At 37.8% G+C, this 24,896-nt stretch overlaps 2 protein-coding genes across 4 annotated transcripts; one reads left to right on the top strand and one right to left on the bottom strand.

The window, feature by feature from the left end:
* The first annotated feature begins 945 nt into the window (after nt 1-945).
* Nucleotides 946-13,428, top strand: acad9 (acyl-CoA dehydrogenase family, member 9). Its single transcript, XM_027143977.2, has 18 exons — nt 946-1,207; nt 1,997-2,090; nt 2,177-2,278; nt 2,388-2,494; nt 3,523-3,623; nt 3,716-3,794; nt 4,977-5,151; nt 5,278-5,351; nt 5,476-5,551; nt 5,634-5,704; nt 5,788-5,907; nt 7,201-7,329; nt 7,906-7,985; nt 8,074-8,200; nt 9,067-9,144; nt 9,910-10,038; nt 12,080-12,152; nt 12,361-13,428. The coding sequence occupies exons 1-18, from the start codon at nt 1,019-1,021 to the stop codon at nt 12,459-12,461; spliced, it is 1,905 nt and encodes a 634-aa protein (XP_026999778.2). The 5' UTR covers nt 946-1,018; the 3' UTR covers nt 12,462-13,428.
* Nucleotides 12,916-24,431, bottom strand: cfap92 (cilia and flagella associated protein 92 (putative)). Of its 3 annotated transcripts, none has more exons than XM_047809975.1 (19): nt 24,276-24,431; nt 23,382-23,653; nt 23,045-23,247; nt 22,630-22,849; nt 22,298-22,330; nt 22,043-22,174; nt 21,853-21,958; nt 21,425-21,579; nt 21,118-21,276; nt 19,198-19,382; nt 18,009-18,895; nt 17,232-17,426; nt 16,088-16,367; nt 15,836-16,000; nt 15,382-15,594; nt 13,891-14,044; nt 13,585-13,793; nt 13,225-13,334; nt 12,916-13,128 (listed from the first exon to the last, which is right to left on the bottom strand). In XM_047809975.1, the coding sequence occupies exons 2-19, from the start codon at nt 23,641-23,643 to the stop codon at nt 12,936-12,938; spliced, it is 3,861 nt and encodes a 1,286-aa protein (XP_047665931.1). In that variant the 5' UTR covers nt 23,644-23,653; nt 24,276-24,431; the 3' UTR covers nt 12,916-12,935. The 3 variants fall into 3 exon arrangements, with proteins under 3 accessions (XP_047665931.1, XP_047665934.1, XP_047665932.1); XM_047809978.1 differs by having other exon boundaries at nt 21,458-21,579; XM_047809976.1 differs by having other exon boundaries at nt 24,341-24,361.
* Between the last annotated feature and the right edge of the window lie 465 nt (nt 24,432-24,896).

Here is a 24,896-nt window from a genome sequence, read left to right as displayed (position 1 = left end):
ACTCAAGCACTAAAGGCCACATGTAAATTATATACTTTGCATGTATTGATGTTAACCAGTTTCAAAATGTATACACATGTCTGCGTACAGCTGCTATTTTCTGTTGTATTGTTTGTTCTGCGTATTGATGCAGCTCTACCTCCCAGTCTTTGTTGCAATGGGATTTTATTGTAATGTAACTGTTTCAATGAACAGGGCAGACCAGTACATGCAAGGCAACCAAACAATAACCTACAATCTAGAGAACAAACCTTTTCTTATTTTATATAAATATCCCATTTATTACATATCTTCTTTGTCTATAACCTTTTTCAAGCTGGTTACGATTTCTCAGTAATGGAGTGTTGTGCTCCGTTGCTCTCCTATCATATGGACAGTTCTCAGATCTGATTTGCTGAGCTGTTGTGACAATGAATGAATGAATGAATGAATGAATGAATGAATGAATCACTGGTATATGCGCATATGTGAAAACAACAGATTAACTGAATTCAATGTGAATGCACCAGGTTTATTCCCACCAACAATTCTGAAATGTCTGTGAGATGTAGTACCCTAGTGGTGGGAGGATTTTGGAATACTGACCAGAAGGTCGTGGGTTCGAATCCCAGGTCCGCCAAGCTGACACTGATGGGCCCATGAGCAAGGGCCTTAACCCTCAGTTGCACAGGTAGAATAAATGTAAGTCACTCTGGATGAGGGTGTAAATGCAGGGTGTGTATAAGATTGTGTCCTGTGATGTGTTGGGGAACCCTGTGTCCCTTGAGATATGCTACAGGTTCCTCATGACCACTGCAGGGCATTTTATCACGGGTAAATATGTTAAATACGGGGTTAAAAAAAAAAAAAGATAAAGGATAAACCGCCCACGAGCGTTTTAGTGACTGAGATCACGAATAAACAAACGCTGCCCTCTAGCGACAACACTACAATGTACCGAGACGCCATATTATTAAATCGTCATCTCTGTGCGACAAATATAGGTTAAAGGTTTTACGGTCAGTGTATCGGGAAAGTTATGTACAGAACCATGAACCTGAACAGAATCATTGCTTTGTCAAAAACAGCTAAACTGGGAAAGACTTTCCTCTGCGGTCGAGCCGGTAAAGAGCTGAGCTTTGGCTTTAACGTGTCACAGCGCGGCGTCCAGACGACTTCAAGGAGTTTAGTGTACGGAAAAGATCTGTTCTTAGGGAAGGTAAACAAGGTGGGTGAGAAAATACACGTACACAACACACAGGGCTTCATATATCTGCTTTATTGGGTCACTGAGCTAAAATATTCAGTCCTTCTTCTGCCACTGAGACTTTGTTGGTGTTGTATAATGAACCATATCATCTATTTGTCTATCTATTTTCTGCATTAACTCTTGTAAATGAATGATGTCTGGTCTTAGATTGTCTCAGATTGTCCAAGTAGGTTGTTGTGACACTACCTAGTAACTTCACAGGTGATAGACTATTTAATGAAAAGTTTTGGTGCTGTTTCAAACAAAGTATAACAATAACAAATAACAATAACAAAGTATTCTAAACAACATGTGCAATAACAGAATTTTTGGAAAACGTGCAATATTACCTGTGTGCAATATGTCTGTTCATGTAACTACTACTTGTGGTCTCTTTTTATACATTTTGTTGTGTATATACTGTATATTATGTCTCTATTCTTTTATATATTTGCATTTATCTCTCTTTGCTGCTGTAACAAAGAAATTTCCCCATTGTGGGACGAATAATGGTATATCTTATCTTAATGCCTGTAAACTTGGAGATTTATAGCCTAGTGGTTAAGGTGTTGAGCCGCCAATCAGAAGGTTGTGAGTTTGTATCTCATCCACCAGGCTGCCACTGCTGGGCCCCTGAACCAGGCCCTTTAACCCCTGGTTGTATAAAATGAGATAAAAATGTAAGTCGCTCTGGATGAGGGCATCTGCTAGATGCTGGAAATGTAAGTGCCACTTTATCTGAGATGTTTATTCTAATCTATTCTTTAGAATGAAGTCTTTCCTTATCCAGAAATCAGTAATGAAGAATTAGAAGAGATTAAACAATTTGTTGCTCCAGTGGAGAGGTTTTTCAGCGAGGATGGTGAGTGACAATCTGTGCTGATTCAAAGCCTATAAATGTGAACTGAACAAGTTAAACCATGTGTAATATGGAACATCTCTCTCAAGTGGATTCTAAGAAGATTGATGAGGAGGCAAAAATCCCACCTGAAACCTTGGATGGGCTCAAAGCACTGGGGCTGTTTGGAATCCAGGTGCCTGAGGAGTACGGTGAGACCAAGCAGACCTCTACAGACTTAACAAAAGACCCATGTGTGTTGTTTTGACATTGAATTACACTGAAGGTGTTGAGCGCTAAACATTGTGTGTCTCTGTACAGGTGGCCTTGGTCTCTCCAATACCATGTACGCTCGGTTGGGGGAGATCACATCCCTTGATGGAGCCATTGCTGTCACACTTGCAGCACATCAGGCCATTGGCTTAAAGGTGAGTGTTGGTTTTCAGATGAACACACTGACACACGCATTTTGGTAAGCTGCCATACCTTGTCTGCTGCCTAACACTTGAATATAATATAAGGCCACAAGAATATCTCAGTATTAGCTAATTTATCATACTTTATTATTAATTTGCTGAGCACCTTGAAAAACATTATATATGCTCAAACCCAGCTGCAGCTCCTTTCTAGTGAAGTAACCTTGTAATTAATAGTTAATAGCTGACAACCTAATCATCCAGCATGCAGTCTCACTGGTCATTTAGAGCAGGATTATGGCAGGTCTTTTTTCCAGTCGAATTTATAGCCCAAATAAATTGCAAAACTAGAAAAAGATATTCTTCTTTACTCAGCATTTACATAGGAAAAAAGTCTATTGTACATACACATTTCAGATGTACAGACATTATCCACTTCATAATCCCTGTCCCTCTCCTAATGTGTGCCATATACATATGTTAATTCATTTTAGACACTCTTTTTCTCTACATACACTGACCCTACAGATAGTTTAGATTAGGGTTTCATTTTTTGTTCTATAAAAGAAATCTTCAAAACAATGGATTAATTTACATTAGCTATAGCTGTCATCCCTGGGTGTTGTTATAAAGAGTAATTTTACTGGACAGTTGATGAATACATTGAGTCTCTGCCACTGTTCAGATTCATAGTGTGATTTCAGCTGTTGTTTTTTTTTTATTGCATTTAAAGGCTCGTGCGTGATAAGGAATGAGATTATAAAGGATATCCTGGCTAACCTGGGTTTTGGTGAATCGAAGCAGTGTATCAAGTCAAGAAGCTTTTAATGTCAAGTCAAGAAGCTTTTATTGTCATTTCAACCATATATAGCTGTTGAGGTACACAGAGAAATGAGACCGCGATATATGGTTGAAATGACAATAAAAGCTTCTTGACTTGACAATAAAAGCTTCTTGACTTGATACACTGCTCATTGATCAGATTATTAATCAGAAAGGATTAATAAATAAGTGAAATGTTGTATGCTTTGTTGTTTCAGGGAATCTTGTTGGCTGGAACTGAGGAGCAGAAGACCAAATACTTGCCCCGACTGGCTTCAGGAGAGCATGTAGCAGCGTTCTGTCTGACTGAGCCCGGCAGGTCTGATGCCAGTACTGCTAGATTGGACTTTGAAAACTTTCCATGGTGTTTTCCCATAGAAAACAAGTGTTATAATGTCTTCTTTGTTTTAGTGGAAGTGATGCCGCCTCTATTCAGACGCGTGCTACGCTGACAGAAGATGGAAAACATTTCCTGCTTAATGGCTCAAAGGTGCTGTTATCAGTAATAAGTGGGAGTGCAAGCCACTTTAAGACACTTTGTCTGCAAACATCATTTAAATTTGACTAGTATGAGTATTTTTGAGTTCACTTGTAAACTGTCAAATTTAAAAGCATTTTTAAATTTATTTTGACTAATAGAATTTAGACTTTCAGTGTTAAATGAATTAGTCAGACTGTGAGAAATAACTGGACATGTAATGAGTGTGTAAGCTCAATAAGTCAAGGCTTTTTCAAATGATACCATTCTAAAAGTCCTAGAAAATTGATCTGTAACAATGTGGTCTACTTACTGTAAATCGCTACACATTACATATTCCATAATTATTCACATTATATAAACATTTTTAGTTTTTCTGCTCACGGACTGCTCAAGATACTGTCTGACTGACATGTAAAGCAACCAATTATAGTGGGTTTTGTTCAGCGTCATGATTAGGGGCGTGAAAATGTAAAGTCGATGTCCTTAGAAAAACCGATCAGCCTGCGACCAGCTGTGCAAATTAAAGAGTCTGTATCATGAAGTCCACATAATTTTGATCCTTTCTTCACATGGGACATAGAGCGTCACAACGCTTTTGCTTCCAGACGGATTGTTAAAAAACATGACTTCTGGAAATCATGTAGACGCCAACCAATCAACAACGACAAAACCTCCTGAAGTTTTTCCAATTTTGTGTGCCGTATGTATCAGACGTTCAGCCAAATATAGAGACTGAGACTAGCCCAAATATAGTCAGTGACCAAGATGTATTTTACTACTTTGTTTTCTGAGTAAATACATGGCAAAATCTTTACTTACTTGCTTCAAGTGACATTGTTAAACTACAGAGTCTATATTTTTTGATCAGAGGCCCGATTTTTATTAAATTCATAATTTTTAGAAACTGTTCTGTCTTCATTCTTTAGGAAGGTGAGGATTTGTATAACTGTATAAATGACAGAAATATATCCTATGTTAAATGGTTTACTGTTAAAGAAATGTCAGCTGCACATTTTATGGATACTGTTTTAGCTGAGCTAGACTTCCATAACTGCATTAATAACTGCATTATTTTCTAAGATACACGTAGAACTAAAGAAGACAAACATGCCTCGGCTGATGAACTTGGACTGATTTTAGACCAAAAGGAAAATTGTGTGTGTTTTGATTTTTTGTCTGCATCACTTTTAGATCTGGATCTCCAATGGTGGGATGGCAGACATCATGACAGTTTTTGCAAGAACAGAGGTGTTGGACAAGGACGGGCAAAAGAAAGACAAGATAACAGCCTTCATTGTGGAGAGAGCGTTTGGTGGGGTGACCAGTGGCAAACCGGAGGACAAGCTGGGAATCAGAGGCTCTAACAGTGAGTTCACATCCTTTATGATGTATGATTGTCCTTAAATTAATATATGCTAGATATATATGCTCCTATCCGTTACTGGTACAATGTTTTAGTTAACGATTACTTTGATTGTGTCTTTTTTTTTAGCATGTGAAGTAGCATTTGAAAACACCAAAGTGCCCATAGAGAATGTGATTGGAGAAGTTGGTGGTGGATTCAAGGTGATTACACATCAGCATATTGAGTTGCATTTCTCAGTATTTAAAACAAATTGTGTTGCCTTGTTTATTATGTCACTGTGTGGACTTTAACATGTTACTCTATCCTGTGTTTGTGTCTCCACAGATCGCTATGAACATCCTGAACAGTGGGAGGTTCAGCATGGGAAGTGCAAGTGCAGGAATGATCAAGAAGCTGATTGGTAAAAGGATGTTAAATCGGATTAAGTGTTGACTCGTTGAACAGACTGGATCAAGCCAAATAAGCATCGCTTTGTCTTACAGAGATGACGGCAGAATATGCAGGCACAAGGAAACAGTTCACCAAGAATCTTGCTGAATTTGGGATGATTCAGGTATGATTATTGTCAGTTCTGTAGGATACTGGGTACAAGATGGTTGTTGTTAATAAATTGAATTGTTTTTGTCTGTTCTACAGGAGAAGTTTGCCATCATGGCCCAGAATGTGTTTGTGATGGAGAGCATGGCATATCTGACTGCTGGCTTGATGGACCGGCCTGGAGTTCCTGACTGCTCTGTAGAGGCAGCCATGGTGAAGGTAAAGATGTTTGGCCACATTTTGACAACCCAAATGTCTGCATTTTTGGTTCCTTCTTATCTGTTGTTAGTTATCTGATTAGAAGTGAAGTTAGTGTTCAGAGTGGCAGAACTGGCTAAGGTTGATGCTTGCAGGCTTTCGGGGCAGGAGTTTAGTCCATGAGTGAAATTAGCCTTGATCTTGTGTGGGAAGGCTGAATATTTTGCTCTCTGTCCCTGTCGATTCAGCACAGATTCAGACTTTTGCAGTGTCTCTTTCAGACTCTTGGCTCTCCTTAGTTATTAAAAGGAATACTGCAGCATCACAGCATATATGATTACCACAGAGATATCATTTCCAGGATTTCATGTTTTTACCATCACAGAAATTTGACGCAAAATCAAATAAAATCCATCATAGTCAGATATTCACATATGTTTTAATAATTATCGCAGATTTGGGCCAAGATCTCATTGCAGAATACATTCAGCCAGAGTACTGTCGTAAAAAAATATTACGTGTGTGTCTTCACCGCTTGTAGTTTAAATCAAGTAGTTTTCAAATTTTGAAAGAAGCTTAAACAAAATCAAGGATTTTCAAGCGCAACAATCAAAAAAATCCAAACTCACAAAATCCAGAAGGTATCATTGTGTTTTCTTCAGGTTCAGTAAAGTTTATCTTAGATTTATGTAAATATAACTTGAAATGAGAAGGAATAGTCAGAAACCGATTAGGCTTGACTACGCTGCCATGAAGCATGAATTCTACAGGTTTAAGGTTTTTTCATTTTTATTTCCATTATATGATTTACAGGCTTTTTTCTTTTCCTTATACATGAACAGGTGCAAACATTATTGTCTGTAGTAGTAATATGTACACTTCAGATGCTGTTGGTTGAAGAACATTCTGCACTGTTCCTTTAAAGTGAGACGAGCTGGAAGTAAGAATCTGATAGTGAGCAGGAATTGACTTTAACCCTCTTTTACATGCATTATGATAGCAATAGTCAAAAATAAGGAACAAATAAATTAATCAAAACAACATAAATTTAAAGAACTCTGTTTATGTTAAACAGTAAAGTTATTGTGAAAAATGACATTACATGAACATATACCACAAAAACACCCTTCAGAAAATGGGTTGTGAGCAAGTAACAGCTTTTTATTTAATCAAAGCCTGTTTTTAACCCCTTTACAATTAATATGTATAAAATAAGGATTGTGGGTTTGTAACCATAAGGCAACAGGATGTAATCGAACCACTGGACATAAATACGAATTAAGATGGATTTCATATTTGTGTGTGTTTCTGCAGGTCTTCAGCTCCGAGGGTGCTTGGGTGTGTGTGAGCGAGGCATTACAAGTTTTGGGAGGAGTTGGATATACCAAGAACTACCCCTTTGAGCGCTACCTCAGGGACTGTCGAATTCTGCAGATCTTCGAGGTATCTTTAAACAAAGATCGTATTATACACATTGGTCCACTTCCACAGAAGCCCCAATATTAGACATTGTGTAATTCACGAAGCGTTAAAGAATTCTTCCGCAGTAATTTATCTGGGTTGTAAACTAGATTTTGGTTTTGACAGCTTTATGATCGTGTCTTTATCAGCGATCATTTGAAGACTTCGGCAGGAAGGAATTAGTGTTGGGTCTGTGGTGAACTATGTTAGTTCACTACAAACTGTTGCAAGAAGGACATTATTTACATTTGTATTATTTACTGTCACCCAAATGAATCTGCTTCCTCTCAAGGTTTCTTCCTCATATCATGTCAGGGAGTTTTTCTTTGCCACCATTGCCTCAGACTTGAGATATACAAGTGATAGATGTTAGAGATATACAGTAACTTAATATGAATCTTTTTTGTTTGTTTTTGTTTTTGTTTGTTTCTATACTTTTGTATAAAAATGGAATGAATTGGTTGTGCTTAGACACTATAAACTATGAAATTTTCATGTGATGAGCACTAGAGGGCACATGAGGCTCGATATGAACGTTTTCTTCCTGTCTGCTTGTAGGGAACCAATGAGATCCTGAGGATGTACATTGCTCTCACCGGAATGCAGTATGCAGGCAAAATCTTAACAGAAAAAATCAAGTGTGTATAAACTATAAATATTTCTGTACCTCGTCACAGTTAAAGAATGCCGCAAGGTAAACTGTTTGTGTTTGGCTGTCTTTTTTAGGCAGATGAAAAAGGGGAATGTCAGCGTGGTGGTTGAGATTTTGTCCAAGAAGCTCAAGGACTCTCTGGGGAGGACAGTGGACTTTGGCCTGACGGGAAAGGATGGAGTGGTTCACCCCAGTTTGACGGTATCTAAATTTGGTATCTTACCCATGCAAGCTTATCTTAAATCTTCTCATTCTTCCACACGCGTGTATGGAAATGCAGCACTGTGATGTTAACACCTTGATGTTATTTTTACCGAATGGCTATTATTACTGTTATCACTACAGTTGGCAAGTGATTACATTTTCATGTATTAAAGAAGGACACATCATTCTTTAATTGTCTTCTTTAAAGTTTTATAAACTATATATTCTCCCCTCAGCACTCTGTCTTCATGCTCTCGAGCTTTTTATATTGCTTTGAAAAGGAAAGTTTTCTGTGCTTAAAACTTTCCTGTGGTGGAAACCCTGTAGATAAATCACTGAAATGGGAACTCCTTAGCTAAATGTTAACCTGCCTTCTCCTAATAGAAAGCATCACCAAATCAGTGATTAGACAGTTTTCTTAGTTAAATAACAGCATTTTTTTATTAGCCTCAGATCATGCGAAGTGTCATTTGTACAGATCTCTGTGAATGAGCTTTTAATATAGAAATAATAACAAATTAGTATTTAACATATTATACTGTAGGGGTTAAAATGAGCAAAGTTGTGTAAAATACCTTCTAGGACCTCCAAAATAGTGCACAATCAGGTGAATGTTCTGTATATGTTGTTAATGTATAGACTACACAGATTAGTGCTCCTGAAGCTCAAACAGGGGAATTAATCAAATGCTGATTTCCTTGATGCGAATTTTCTCATCGCTCCTAGCACATTATGGAATCGACTTGTTCGACTTGGAACAGACAAACTCGCTGTGTGTCAGAGTTTAACGGTTTCACTTACTAATCAAGGGAAAGCAATGTTTCACATTAGAGTAAATGATGACTTCCGTCTGTCTCATGCAGGAGAGCGCTAAGATGTTGGAGCAGAACGTGGCCTTGTTCGGCTCCACTGTAGAAAGCCTGCTCTACAGATACGGAAAGGTAAACCCCTTCTACTAAAATCTCAATAAATGTTCCAGCGAATATGTTCATTTATGTGATCATGCTAACTTTGCAGTGCCAGAAAATCTCCCTGCCAAATTGCTCTTCCTGTTGCCACTGCAGATGAATTCCTCGCTCCTTGCCTCACTTTTTCCTTGACTTTTGGAGTTTTATGTGATCACTTCCTCTGTAGATTTTTCAAATACCACCAGAGAAAACATGCTATTGGTTTAATATCCCAGAGTGATGCTGCTTGCCATGAGGAGGTGCAGGATAATCAGTGTGGGCTTGTTGAGTACTGTTGGACCGCCTTGCTATTCCCCTATTTCCTGTTGCACTGAGGTAATGTGTGGCCTCATGTGTGAGACAGCTGTCCCTAGCTCTCCTCTTTTTCCTTTCTTCTTGGTTAAAAAAGGCCATGCTATTGTAATTAGGACTCCAGTCACAAAAAGACATGAGATTTTTGGATGCTGTTCTTCTGCTTGATTTAATCACTGTTTATTTTTCCTTTACATACAAAGGCAACATTTAAAGCAATAAATCATTTTACTCCAGCGGTTACATCTGCACCGTGCATGGAATATATCAAGTTTGAAAAGCTTCACAATGTGTGTGCTGTGGATGTGGTAGCTGACTTCATTTTTTTTTTATTCTCATGTTGATTAATGGTTAGCAAGAGAACCTAACCTCTAAGCATTTGTTTGCTGCATTACCCAAGGAAAGTTTCTCAAGGCAGTCAACTGTATACCATTCTGTGTGTTTTAGACAATAGTTGATGAGCAACTAGTGCTGAAGAGAGTGGCCGACACCCTGATTAACCTCTACGCAATGACTGCAGTGCTGTCCCGTGCCAGCCGCTCCATCAGCATCGGCCTCCGCAACCACGAACATGAGGTAAATAATTTAGCATCAAGCAAGCTTCTCAAACCAGACACCTGACAGCCTGTCTACCAAACACACACAGCATTTCAATCAATTATCCATCAGCCTCTCCACCAAAAGACCACAAACTACAACTTCACATGAAAGCAACGCACCACAATCTGTCAAGTAAAAGACACGCATTTATAAACCCCAGCATAAAAAGCAACGTCATCTATAAAGATCAAGATGTGACCAGATTTTTTTTGTTTTTACTAGGTGCCAACTGGGTTACTTAAGACTTTCACATGGGTGACTATTGATTGGAGAAGCTCTTCCTTTATGTCGTACATGTCAAGTCCCCTTCACTGTTAAACAGATCCTGTTGGATGGTAAAGTTTATGATATGAACAGAAAATGGTTTTATTCAGAAATATGCGCACACAATATTTCAGAATGTGTCACCTAAAGACCTTCTGTCCTTGTGTCAATATGTAATGTTTTATATAACAATTTATATTGTAGGGAGTGAAATGTTCACCTATTATTTGGAATGTAAACAGCCCTGATGCTAACATGGCGTTAAAAACAAACAATAAGATGCTCTCAAACCATGCAAACGCTTCACCACCACCCATCCTCCAATTATTTTGATACTAAAACAGGCAAGTCCTGTGCAGAGAACAGTAGAAGTAATTGCAACAAACTTTCTCAACTCTGGTTCAACAAAAGGCGAATCTCGTCTTGCAGCAGCCACATTCATACTGCTCTCTGTTGTCTTCTCATAAGCCACACCAATTATCACTGTGCCAAATTCAGAACAATGCCAAAACGGAAAAGACAGACAGCAAATCGGTAGCAACTAAAACATGATTACAACAATATGATCATTAAAAGACATTTGGGAGCCTTGTATGCCTCGAAAAATTACCCCAAAACAGGTGAATGTGATATAAAATTTCAATTTACTTCGATTTTTTATGTAGATTAAGTGGATAAGAAATACAAAAGTCATCAACAGTTACAAAAATTCAGTGGAATATAAGTATATTTGGAATTTTCAAAACAATAAAATATAGCCAACCTGTTCTGAGCGCAGGTCGAGACTTTGATATCTCTCTAGACAGCTATACAGCAGTGTACATGTGATGCTCCTTTATTTAAAAAAAAAACGACACTCCTCTAAAGCAACCTGCAGTGTATTGTGCTGTTGCAGTGTGAATACAACACTATTCAGAGGGCCATCAGATAAAGTCAACAAACCCATTAGGAGCACTTACTAAGAACACATTGTAATAAGGAGATTTCTTTTTCAAAACAGTCTAAAAGAACCTGAGAAATAGAAGTTGTTAGGTTTCATGTAGCTAACTATGATGTCTGTACAGACAGCTGGCAGAGCTCAACTATCATCTGTAGACAGCCAGCCAGTTAACAAGCCAGTGTGACTTTGTACAGAGTTCAAAATGAAATCACTAATGTTATCCTGCCAAGGGCAAAGCAATGCAGTTCTGGAAAATCGGTTCCCACCACACCCTCTTTCTCTTGTGCTAAAAGTGGCCACTTGTGTAAAGTGTGTGATGTACACCTCAAGCCAAAAATGAAATGAAAGGAAGTAGAGGAGAGGCCTGGTATCAATTAAAATGAAACAGAATCATGAGCTGGCGGCCCATTTCTCTTCGTTAGTATGATTTCTCTTATTAAGGAAAGGGATCATGACTCCATGGTGATGTTCATCTAATAGAGAACTATCATTGTGTGTGGAGTCTTATTGTGTGTGTTGGTTTTGTTTATACATGTATTCATTTAGCAGACGCATTTGTCCAAAGTAACTTACGACTGAGGAAATGCAAGCAACGCAACATATCAAGCAGAGCACATCCTAAGTATTGCTGCAATACAAAACGTTTAATAGTTTGAGTGCTAGAGGAGCACAGAGTATAGGTGTAGAGTTGGGACAAATTGGGTATTAGTTAATATTACATTTAAACAGCTACAGTATATTCTTCATGCTTTGGTTTTGGTTGTTATTATGATAACTTATACAGGGCTGGTGTTTATTTTATTACCATTGTAGGTGCTGCTAGCAAACACCTTCTGCAAGGATGCTTACTTCAAAAACAACTACTGGATGACTCAACTGCAAAGAAGTGAGTACAACACAAAACAGTAATTGAGACCAGGCCGGTGCATTTTATAGCATTGCAAGACAAAATCTCTAGCATGTGGAGTAGAGTTTTGCAGTTAAATCCATTTTCCATTTATACCAAACGAATAGTTTCAGCTGTCTGAGATCCTTTCAGTCACTTCCCCAGAGTGGAGTGGTTTTTGTTCGTAATTAAAGTGTTTTCATTCCAGATTCCCCAGAGAACAATGACGCTAACATTAAGAAGATTGCCCAGGAAGTACTGAAGAAGCGGGCATATGTCTGCTCCCACCCTCTTGAAAGAACATACTGATGTGGCACTTAAATCTTTTAGATGTAACTGTACTGCATTCTGATTGGATGTTAGGCACTTTCTGGTTGATTCTGGTTTAGGTCCTACTGACAGCCCCATCCTTCACTACCTTATTACTAAAGGTCCTTGTGTTAATTTAACTGTATATGCAATTACGTTGATCTTCTCAAAAATGTATCATTGTAAATACTAATCTCCACAGTTTAAAATACTGTATTAATAAGTGAACACCACTGTGACATTTCTACAGGTTTAGAAATGTCATATATATATAGACAGGGATGTGTATATATATATATATATATATATATATATATATATATATATATATATATATATATATATATATAGATATATATATATATATATATATATATATATATATAGACAGGGATGTGTATATGATGTACAGTAAGAAACAATGCTGCCTCATAATACACAGTAACTCTGAAGCTTGGAGCTACACCAGCCTTTTTACTTAATAAAAACAGCAACACTGTTACAGGTCTTCATTTCTATGACATTTCTCTTGTGCTGGGTGTTACTCAAATCTGTGTACATGTTTGTGGTGTTCTGAGGTGCATCAAAGACATGCAAACTTTTTTCTTCTTCTGTAAGAGGCTGGGCATTTCGCTTGTGTTGAAAGGAGTGTGACATCCAGTAATGCCTATTGGGGGAAAAACCTTCAGTTACTGGGTTGTTTGTGACTTCATCTGGAAGTCTATGCTCTAAACCAGAAGTAGGATTCAAACAAACTGCTCACCCAAACTGGCATTTGCTGTGTTCACTAGTAAGTCTTCGATTTGTCCGTGTGTCTGACGAATGGAGGCACTCCGGTTTGTCTTCCTTCATTGTGTCAGTATATGGAATGGGCTGAAAATACACAGTGTTTCTATTATTCCATTTCTGGATGTGTGACAGTGATTGAATGAAGCAGGTCTATGTAAGTATAAAGAATTTTGACAAATTTGATCGTATATGCTCGTTACTTTAACTTCTCTATTCTTGTCCATTTTCATGTTTTTGTCATTCTTAACAATTCCCTTTACAGCCGTCCCCTGACCCTTTGCTGACTCATATATACATGCTATGTACAGTAAATGTTGGGTATGTAAAATTGTACCAGTGATTTATTCCATGCTCTCAGAGATAATTTCATAGGCTTGTCCTTCAGTATATCATGCAGTTTATCCAGGCCTGCTCTTCTCATATAGCACTTGAACTCTGAGACTCGACCACAACTTGAAGACTCCTTATCAGGCAAGATTTTGCTCAACCATTTGACATACTGAGCATGTGCAGCCTGAAGCTGTTCCTGATGCAGAGCTTCCCCTACAAGATGCCCACAGAATGCAGAGTGAAGGAACATTGAATATCAATTGTTTAAAAACCAACAACATAATTTGTGTTTGTGTGCTGGGATTTTTACCTGCGAGGTGAATAGTAATTGGAGTTTCTGGACTAAAAACAGCAGGTGGTCTCCTGTAAAGCTCAAAGTCCTTGTGCCGTTTGCTCCAAGGCCATCTGTTCCTGTTCAGGACTGGCTTAAGTATGTTTTCATGAAGAATGTTCTCTCTCCAGGGCTGATCATGGAGAACAAATATTCAATTTCAATTTATTTGTGTATTCTTTTAACAATTCACATTGTCTTAAAGCAGCTTTACAGAAGTATAGAAACAGAAGAGAAAAAATAAAAAATGTGTATAGTGTGATGATAATATAAATACATACATACATTTAAAGTTTAAAATTTAAAATACTATATATAGATATAGATATCTCCATATCCCTAATGATGGCAGCAAGGAAAAACTCCCTGAGCTGATATGAGGTAGAGAAACCAGACTCAGAAGGGAACCCATCCTCATTTGGGTGACACTGAACAGGAAATTATGTAAATTTTAATAATGTCTTTTCTAAAACAGTTTAGAATAGTGCAACCAAGAGCTCCTAAGGAACTAATGGGTCAGCACAAGCTCTGAGTTCACCTTGGATCCAAACCTAGCTATCACACTGATAAACCTTGGGACAAACCTGTTACATGTTAAACTGCTAAATTTCAGCTGTATGAATGAGAGACTCCTGTAATGCAGGACATACTCTACATACTTTAGCAGAAACACTCAATGCCTTCAAAAACTGGCTGTAGTTTTTAAATATAAAGCATCATGACTGATCTAGTTTTTCCCTAATGGTAGCTCAGTGAGAATGATAAAGGTTTTTGCAGTCTTGTCACAGTTTTTACTCCATTCTCTTTCATTTACCATCTCTGATCTAACTAGTGAAATGGTGGCATGGTTTGTTTTATAAAGAAACGTTGATTGAACGTAAAAGTATCTGTTAGTTTTCTAAAGCATATATTTAATTTGTTCATCTCCCTGACATTAGTCAAAAGTACCAACATGAAGCACCACAGCTAAACAAACCATAACCGGGTCAATTTGAGATGTCTTATTTATAGCCAGTAAAAGGAAAGTGTTGTCACCACTCAGTCATGGCAGTTATTTATCCAGACATTTGTAAGCAAGGATTTTAAACAGCTGGAACAAAAGTTTAAATATCCCTCAACTAGAGGATATCACAAGACCTTCATCTGTCGTATATTCTCCGAGACATATTTGTGCAGTTGGACAATAACTCACACATTCAGTGGATAAGATAAAGCCAGTGCCTTAGAAAAGCCTAGTCATCTGGTTAAGCCCTTTGTAGTTATCCATCAATCTGCATTAGCTATGTCACATTATAGGCAACCAAATATCCACTTAAGATCAGAGGTGGTGTGGTATATAAGCAGCATTAAAATGCCTATATTCTTGCACAAGCTCTCTGGAATTCCCATAAAATAGAATTGCTTCTTGGGAGGAACATGAAACCTGAAACTCGTGGGGGTAACCGGGAACACGTGTGACTGTGACATCACCTTTCTAAGCTCCTCTACCCGAGCTTCGTCTGGGTTTTTGGGGTGTTTGTTGGACTCTGTGCTGTCCTTAAAATCTTGAAGGATGAAGCCACTGTAGGTAAGCCATGCAGCTCGAGACCTGGCCTCTGAAGCCTTACGCTCACCCTCTACATCCACAGGGTCTAAAGTGAAGGAGTGGTAATCCTGGCTGTAGGTGAACCTGCGAGCTGGCTCCTAGAACACGTAAAATAATTTGACCATTGAGAATTAAATTTCTAGCATTCCCACTTTGAGTAATTATTAGAAAATATATATGAAGTAAATAAATTAGAAAATTCTAATTCAGTACATGGCTTTATTTGGTCTGAAATCTCAGTTAACATTTTTGTCTTCTTGTGAAAATTCTACTGTACTGCTATAGTAAATTAATCATTATAATCAGTTCTACATTTCTGAACATTTTCCCCATTCTGACCTTTGCCATCTCTTTATAAAGTAGCCCTTTAGCCAGGCTGGTACTGTTCATTGTCTGAATACTGTAGTTGTAGGCTGATTGGCCATCGTCCACTTTAGCTACAAAAACCTTTGGCTTTAGTGTCTGTAAAGCACTTCTTGCTATTCGGATGTCCTCAATGTTGGCCTGAAATATAGGCAATAAAATGCATAATTTTATTTTTTGTTAGACACCAGCTCTTCTCCATTATATTTTAGGAATGATTGGTGATACCTGTATAAAGTCTTTGGTGCAAAGCCCTTGATTTGCCTGACTCTGTTTCCATGCCACATAGTCTTTATTGAAGATGTCGAGGGGTGTGTATGTCCTCTTCTGTGACGCACGAGGATGCAAAATATCCTTTGCCTTGCTGCTGTCTGCCATTAATTGCTCCACTCCTCTGCTAGGAATAATTCCAAACTCTTTCCCCAAGTTCTGAACCATTTCAGCTGATGGAAACAGGTTGTATTGGATCACTTCTTCAAGTTTGCTCACTTGGCAAAGATGACTTATTCTAGAGGAGCAGATCAAACAAAATAAAAGCACAAAGTAAAACATTAATTTGGGAAAAAATTACCCGGGGGGGGTGGGGGTGGGGGTGTGTGTGTGTGTGTGTGTGTGTGTGTGTGTGTGTGTGTGTGTGTGTGTGTGTGTGTGTGTGTGTGTGTGTGTGTGTATTTCTCATGTAATCCTACCTTGTTACATGTTTGCAAAGTGCTTATCAGTTACAAATGTTCGAAATGTAAATTCTTGACAATAATCTCTCTCTCTCTCTCTCTCTCTCTCTCTCTCTCTCTTCTTAAAACCATTAACAGGTGAAGTGAATAACATATAATATAATAACCACTACCTTCAGGGAACAACCTTGCCATCAACGTGTCTGCAAAAATCTTTAGGTAGATGGCATCAACGTAACTTCTACATGGAGACACTGACTGGTGTGCAGCTACAATGCATTGTGTGTTCTGACATCTTTCTATCATAGTCATCATTAACTTTTTCAGCAATTTTTGTTAAAGTACTCTTCTGTGGTATCTGACCAGACCCACTAACCTTCACTCCCCACACACATCTCTGAGCCTTGGACTTTGGTTGGTACTAATGACTGCATACCAGGAACACCCCAAAGGCTTGCTGTTTTAGAGATGTTCTGAGCCAAATATCTAGCCATCACAAACTGTTCACTTGCTGCCTAATAACAAGAGTATCTCACTGTAATGAGATATCAATGTGATTCATTTCTCCTCTCAGTGGCTTTACTGCTATGGCTGATCTGAGTGTGTGTTTGTGTGTGTGTGTGTGTGTGTGTGTGCGTGTGTGTGTGTGCGTGTGTGTGTGCGTGTGTGTGTTTCAGATGACTGAATATTAATAGCTGTACCGTAACATGGCTTGTAAGCAGGTATAGGGGACTGTGTCTCTGATGTACAACAATGGCTGTCTCATGATGATCTCTAGTGGATTGTAGAGATGAAATGGTCTCAACCCAACATCCAGAGTGTCATAGAGCCTTTTTGAGAAGCTCAGACCTGAGTTATAAAGAACTGTGACCTGCTTCTCTACATCCTCCATCAACCTGTAAAATAAACAATTCCAGAGACTGTACAAAGGAATAGCTTCTGAGAATATATGCATGATCGTAGCAGGGCTTGAAGTGGGCCAGTATTCACACGTCAATATTTGTTGCTTTTGGGTACCATATTTTTTATAATTCCACGGAATTTTCTAGCTAATAATAGCAGTACTTTTTTACACACACAACATAAGTGTATAGAAAGTGTAATTATGAAGGTTTAGTCATTGCAGCTTATTCTTTATTAAAGAGCAAATGGGAAACAATAAACAGAGTGGTTTACAGAGACTTGATCATACATGTCTCCAGGAGAACCAATGTGTCATTAGGAAAACCTCTCTCTCTTGAATACTTGGATAGGTCAGAATTTTTGAATTTGTGTCTTCTTAATTGTGTCTTCTAATTCTTATTTGTAATAAGTGATATTTCTACATTTCAAACATTGTTTTCTTCTCCACAGAGCTTCAAAATGGTTTGCTGAAACTGGTAACTATGCACAAAAAAGGGAGTAACATCCCAAAAAATAGGGAGTACTAGCACTTATTTGTTTTTCACGTCATGCACTGTAACTATGCAGTTTCTTACTTTATAGGAACGGTTTCCCAGAGCTTTTTGATGGCTTCATCTTTCAGTCCCTCCAGAACAAAAAGGTGTATTGACTTATCCATGAAGTGAAACCCTGTTAAAGCATTCAAATATTTGTTTTCTCTTTCTGTGGCATCCATTATATGACCTTGTAAGATTCTTTGAGCCACGTCTTCATTATAGCCATGTAGTTGAAATGCTACTGCATTGACTTTCAAAATTTCAGACCTCAGTCGTTCCAGAAAAGTAATATTGTTGTATTTGAAAATGTATATGATACGGCCTAATGGACAATGTCCTTCACTTTTGTCAGGGTCAGGATTGAACGGGTGTGCTATTTCAACCTGCACCTTGAGCTCTGCTTTCGCTTGGAGATAATGACCATTTGGCATAGCTTGGTCCTGGGCATCTGTTGTCTCAGGCTCATTATCCCCCCAATCTTGTTTGTCAGTGCCTAGCCATTGCACTGGATGGTAACTTCTTATTGGTAGGCTGAGTTTCAGACACCTGTGTCCTCTCAGAAGATCAGAAAGGTTTAGCTTGGCAATACCAAACGGGTCACATGGTTTCCTCTTTTCCTCAAATGGGCAGTAGATGGTCTGTTTGGTATGGACTAGAGCTGTGCTGGCTAATTTGTCATCAGTGGCCTCTGTGCCAAAAATTGCTGGACTTGAAGAAGGTTCTTTGACTTTCCTATCACGGTCATGAATCTCAATCTCTAATGGTGGACCCCTTAAGAACTCATGCAGCTCTTCAGTGCTGAGGAGGCCAGTGAGGATCACGTTCACGTCCTTGAAATATATGTTTGATCCGTGACTCAGCCCTTTGGTTCTGTAGGCAGGCATGTTGTGAAACTTGTACTGGCAGTATACAGGCATGCATTTTTGCTGTAAGTGCAAAAAAAGAATGATCATAAAACAAATCCATGCTAAATGTTCAAAATACAAATCCAAGCACATTTACAAATGCCAAAATACTAGGTTGTGACCGGCTAAATGTTAGTGATCTACAGTTTGTTGATTACATGAAAGAATGTAGGGCATCACAGAGACCTTCTAAGCAGGCCAGAATGAGAAGAAATCTTAGATGTCATTTATCTGCCAGAATGTGAAGAAAACTTGTCATATATCACAAAACAATGTTCTACATAAAAGGTGCTGGTCCTAAGTTTAAGTCTATAACAGACTACCTCAAGGTCATAGAATGGAACAGGAGTAGAGGGCAGAGAAGATGCTGATGAGATTGTGATGATCAATGGGTTCAACTCAGCCTTGAGTTCTTCAGACATAAGTGGCTGATCCAGAGTGATGCTGCACAGGACTTTAAACACTTTTCTGCAGCAGATCATCAAACAGTCTGTCAGTGACGTCTCTCCTTCCAAACGGACCAGAGAAATTCATTGTTAAGGGGAAAAAAAGGAAAGACATAATATTATATATGCACACAAAGCAATCACATGAATGAATAGTATCAAAAACAGTTAACTAGTTCTCTTATCTATCACCTACGTTATTATTGTTCTAAACCCTGCTTTCAGCTCTGGATAGGGGAACATTTCATACTTGTAATTTTGAAGTAGGGTTAGCACCACATTTTACCCAGGGTGATGAAATGCTGCTCAAAAGCCCCACATATGTGTATGGTGTAAAAGGATGCAATGTTCGAATGTTATGACAAGATGCCAAGCAACACACACCCAATCAGAATGTGAAAAGCGTGAGCTTCATATCACATGTTATGATATAGTCACAGAAACAGTGTGATGTGTAAACAGAAGTTTATGTTGTTGGGTTTTTTCTTTTTTTTTCATTGTTTTTTTTTTGCCAAAAAACATGGTAGTATTTTTTTATGTGCCAGCACAAGATAAGCCAATTTTTAAACTGATCACATGCTGTATTTATCCAATCATGTTTGTTGAATCACAAATATGCAAATAAGATTGTTAATTCAGGGTTTAAAATATACAGTTTTAAATGTCGGACCACGAATACCCAGGATTAATCGTTAACCCCATGTAAAGTATGAGCACTGTGACATGAAAGAATGATAAGCCAGGAATCTCTTTACCCAAGGTCTACAATGACCTAGAGTTAACTATTACAAGAGAGAAAACCCTTTAAAGTTACAGTACATGGCATGCAAGAACTGACCATCAGCCACCTTCAAAATGGTGGGAAATGTCACATTATATTTACAGGTATTATTTATGAAGCATTGTTTTTCAAAATTTGTTTGCAGTGTGCTTTATCTCTTTATTTTGAATATATTTTCTTCTGGTAAGGTAGGTCTGACTTTTGTGAACTCTGTTCTAGACTAAACTGTTCTGGAGTTGTGTTATTTTAATTCGGTTATGTGTATATTTAAAAAAAAAAAAAAAAAAAACCCTGAAGAGAGTTTTAGGTTGATGGTATCCTCAGTCTGTAACCTAGTGAACCAGTGTATATCGCTCTGGATAAGGGTGTGTGCCAAATGCCATAAATTTAATTTTTGCAAACAAATGAATTGCTTAATATCTTATATTATTAACACTTATATTGCTTTGTTTCTCATTCTCATTACACTATACAGAATTTTCCTGTTTTTAGATCTTTTTAAAGATATTTTGCTTAGCCTGTTAGTATACTGCCAAAATAATAACATCATTGTATAATAGCCTCCATTCTTCTCAGCTCCACAGTGAAAGTAGGTCTATGGGATTTGTCTGGCTTCACTTTATAGGAGAAAGACTGAAGTGTTTCCCAAGTGAAAGCTTTCATCAGAGGCTCCTGCTGTGGCTCATTGTGGGAGACATCAAAAGCCTAGCTAGCAGTCGGCTGGCTTACACTGATGCCTTTCCACAGCCAATTAGAGGCCTCAGAAACCTGGGCTCTGCAGGAGGACCATTCGTCCAGATCCACCCCTACAGTGCACAGGAAGAGCAGAAGAGAAACCCCCAAACACTCTTACAACACATTACATAAACATACAACTTGCTGACGGGAAACACATGGCTGAACTGCATAGTAGTGATGAATGCAGCTGATCAGCCTTCCATCTTTAGAAAAGCCTGAGAAACTTTCTGAGTGTTTATTTCCTATACCTCACACACAAACTTGACCTTATTGCATACCTGCAAGAAAATGCACCGTCCTGAGCTCAGCCAAAGCCACTTCATTTTTGCTCATGTCCTCCTCTGCTGTTCTCTCCTGATCAGTTTTATAAGCATGTTTCTTCTTGGACACCAACAAGCTGTTGTCCTTCAGTGTGCCACTCTTCATAGAAGTTGAACCTTGAACAAGAAGCCACAGAAGTACGTGACACAAATGAAGGAGAATGACAGATCAAGCATTTCTCAGCTAATAATTCACTATACTAAACCTCATGACTAGTTAAACTCAAATGTAATCACAGTAGTTAACTTATTTTTAAAAAGATACAGATTGTTGTAGTATCCTCTGGGCCTTTCGTACAGGGATCTAATGAGGGTTTCTTTGCTAATGTTGACAATGCCGTGTCCTTTTCTTGATCCGCAGTGGCTTCAGATGTGATGATTTTTGGATCAGCAGTTTGAGGTTTCTGCTTTCCCCCATAACTAGAATATATAACAATTATTTAACAGGTTTCTTTAGACTGGTTTTGTGAAAAGCAATCATGTCTGGGGCTAAACCGGAAGAATTTTAATGCAGGATTCTATGACAGTATAATACCACCACATCAAATTTACAATAAAAATTTTGTGCAGGAACTGGACTGATCATTTACACATTATGTTATTAGCAAGACAGAAGAGTATTAAGCAGATTAAGTGCATAAATAATTAGCTCTCCTAAGTCATGAAGTGTCAGAAGGAATTGCAATGTTTAACCTTCGGTTGGAAAATGTAGCTCTTTGTTCCAGCGATCCACCAGTATTCAGAACTGCAGACAACAGAGGTTTCTCAGTTGCCACCATTGTGGGGATACTGGGATCATCTGTAAAGTTACACAAGAGAAGCTTGATCGGTCACTGCAGCCTAGATTTTAGCCACTACTAAAAGCAATGCCGCATGTTTCTACCTGTGTCACACTTGAGCTTTGAAGTTTGTTGGTAGTCTGTTGATATGGCATATTTTTGCCATTTTTTGGAAGTTGCTGGGTTCTGCTTCTCATAAAGAGCTTGCAATTTATACACCATACCCTTTATGCCACCTTAGGAAACATTTGGTGAAACATTACCCTAGGATTTCATGAGCTTTCATGTAATCAAGCCATTTTAATTAAAGAGCAACCAAAATGAAAGGAGCTGAATTCAAAGAAGTGATGAATAATTACCTGCACTTTCCAGTTCACAGTCCTGGATAGTCCCTACCACCACACAATTTACACAATGGAGTCAGTTTCTTGTGTAAGCAATAAAAAAATGTATACTTATATACCTCTCAGTAATCCTGGCCAAAATCTTGTGAATTATGCCTATAATTAAACTGCAGTGTACATTGTGCAGTGTATTTTGTTATCTATATATGTCCACTCATAACAAGTTGCTTATTAACATTAGCTCTAGTGTTCATAACACATTCAGGAAATCCTGTTTAGAAAAACAGACAGGTTATATAATCATGCTTGAAACTCTTTGTAAACATTTGCTTTAGCTGTGAGCACACCTCTTTGCTCTGGATCCTCCACCCTCCTTCCCTGTAACAATCTGAAGGCTTTGGGTCTGTCATATTTTGCTTTAGGAGACACCCTGTCCTTGGTGTCCCATACCCTGAACGTTACTTTATGTGATGACATCTTTATAAGCAGCTCTCTGGTCACTTTGAGCTTCACAGATTGAGACCAGCCAAGCCAAAGGAGATCACCCTGCTGCCATGGCTTCAGCACCTACACACAGGCACAAAACATATTGGGAATTCTGTATGTATAAAAGAAAACATTGCTGCATACTAAGGATCTAATTTTGAAGACATTAAGTCCTTTATATATATACACAAATACTGAATGTGAAAAAGCAAATATATATATATATCAGTACCGAATTGTGAAAGTTCCAAAATGAAAGCAAATCTTGTTTATTACCTTTGTCTCATTATCCATATACACCTTTGCCACCAAACCGAACATCACCAGGTCAACTTTGATTGGCTCACTATCGTCAGGCAGGAGCTTGTACTCTACGTGGTAATAGGCCTGAGCTTTGGGCGCCTCTATAATAGATTTAGACTGGGCTGTTCTGAGTTGCCTCTCATTCTCTACAGCCAAAACTGGGTCATCTTCATAACCTTGATGCCAGAAAAGACAACATTTTCTGAGCACAATTGGCAACAAAATGTCAAAATTCTTATACATCATACAGGAATGAAAACTATATGCACTGAGAACACTTTCTACAATAAAAGTCAAAAACTCCCTGCACCTCTGGGCACAGCCAGCACCATGCTAACCGTGCAGGTGACTGTGTAGCTGGAATCAGCGTTGCACTCTAAGTAGCTGTCAGTTATTTGGGGGCATGGCCCAGCTGGCTCAGGCTCTGTCTCTTTGCTTTCAGAGTTATGGACAGCATTGTCATCAACATCATTATTCCCATCATAAGTTTCTTGTTTATCAGAAGACTGCCTGTCATCATAACTGTTGCTGCTCAACTGATCCACTGAGGTTTTCGAGGTACCAGATTCCATCTTTAGAATCCTATTTTAGTAAAACACAAGAATAGTTTATATTTTAACTATATTAACAAAGAAAAATGTTTATATAACATGAATCTCATGACAAGAATCATACAACACCACTGTCTTACAGGTCACCACAGACCTTTGTGTGTCTTTAAACATGTATATAAATTCAACAGTGTCCTAAAATGTAGTTGAATTCATTAAATGGTCAAGATTTTTTTTTTTTTCAATATCCTCTTAAACTTATATTATATTCTCATGTAACCTGTCAGTTAGGTTATATTAACATTTTAACAACAGTTAAACAAATATGAATTTAATACCTATCCAAAAGCACTGTTAGCTATTAGCATTTATTACAAAGAATGTCTGAAAATATTTGCATATGGATAAACTCCAAATATGGATTAAAATGCATGACTACATTTATAAATATGAACTCAAATACACCCCCTGTGTAGTTTTCAGTCTACACAATCATGTGTGTAAACAATTCCTTATGCTAAGCTAATATTAATGTTAAGTGACATTTTTTCTCTAAATTGTTTATAGCTTAGCAGAAACAAGCAGGACAACATGAACCATTACTCCTATTCTTATGTTACAATATCGAAAAGAAAAAAAACTAAAAAGTTTACCTCGTCTCTCACACTTATTAAGGATGTAATAAAACTTTCCAAACTCCCAGTAGATTTTTACACACCGTTTGAAAAGCCCGAGTTAAAAAAAAATCCACTGCCTCTTCTGTTACAGTGAAAGCGTTGTGTTGCCTAGGCAACCGGGCTCGCGCGCACAGCAACTGTCACTCAGGAAACAATGTTCCAGAAGTTTGAATTTTTTTTCCCATCTGAGTGAAATTCTGTTTAGTTTTACTGCAATGAGGGAAAATAGATCAGGGATTTAGTTTAAATGACATTTTAATCGGGGAAAAGGCTCATGGAATGAGCAAGTATTAGATAGGTAGCACAGATTTAGCTTATGACACGCTAAGTAATTAACGGTGTCATTTATTTATTTATGTACATAAATATGGAAATAAATAAATGTATCTATTATTATTATTATTGTTGTTGTTGTTGTTATATTATTATCATAATTATTATTGTTGTTGTTATTCATTTTATTATAATTTGTATTTATTTATTTATCTATCTATCTATTTATTTGTTTGTTTATTTATTTACATAAATAAATATATAAAAATGGATGGACATAAATCAATGTATCTATTTATTATTATTATTATTATTATTATTATT

The sequence above is a fragment of the Tachysurus fulvidraco genome, chromosome 2, assembly GCF_022655615.1.
Source record: "Tachysurus fulvidraco isolate hzauxx_2018 chromosome 2, HZAU_PFXX_2.0, whole genome shotgun sequence".
In the NCBI taxonomy this organism is placed as follows: domain Eukaryota; kingdom Metazoa; phylum Chordata; class Actinopteri; order Siluriformes; family Bagridae; genus Tachysurus; species Tachysurus fulvidraco.
This window is presented reverse-complemented; position numbering and strand designations above follow the sequence as displayed.

What these genes read in the sequence shown, in the direction of transcription:
- cfap92 (XM_047809975.1), bottom strand. Translation starts at nt 23,643, where the DNA reads ATGGAATCTGGTACCTCGAAAACCTCAGTGGATCAGTTGAGCAGCAAC. An exon ending in CTGTGAACTGGAAAGTGCAG is followed by an intron (nt 22,175 to 22,297) that starts GTAATTATTCAT and finishes ATGTTTCCTAAG; the next exon opens with GTGGCATAAAGGGTATGGTG. An exon ending in GGGTAGAGGAGCTTAGAAAG is followed by an intron (nt 14,045 to 15,381) that starts GTGATGTCACAG and finishes CTCCATGATCAG; the next exon opens with CCCTGGAGAGAGAACATTCT.
- acad9 (XM_027143977.2), top strand. Translation starts at nt 1,019, where the DNA reads ATGTACAGAACCATGAACCTGAACAGAATCATTGCTTTGTCAAAAACA. An exon ending in ATCAGGCCATTGGCTTAAAG is followed by an intron (nt 2,495 to 3,522) that starts GTGAGTGTTGGT and finishes TTGTTGTTTCAG; the next exon opens with GGAATCTTGTTGGCTGGAAC. An exon ending in AAGTTGGTGGTGGATTCAAG is followed by an intron (nt 5,352 to 5,475) that starts GTGATTACACAT and finishes GTGTCTCCACAG; the next exon opens with ATCGCTATGAACATCCTGAA.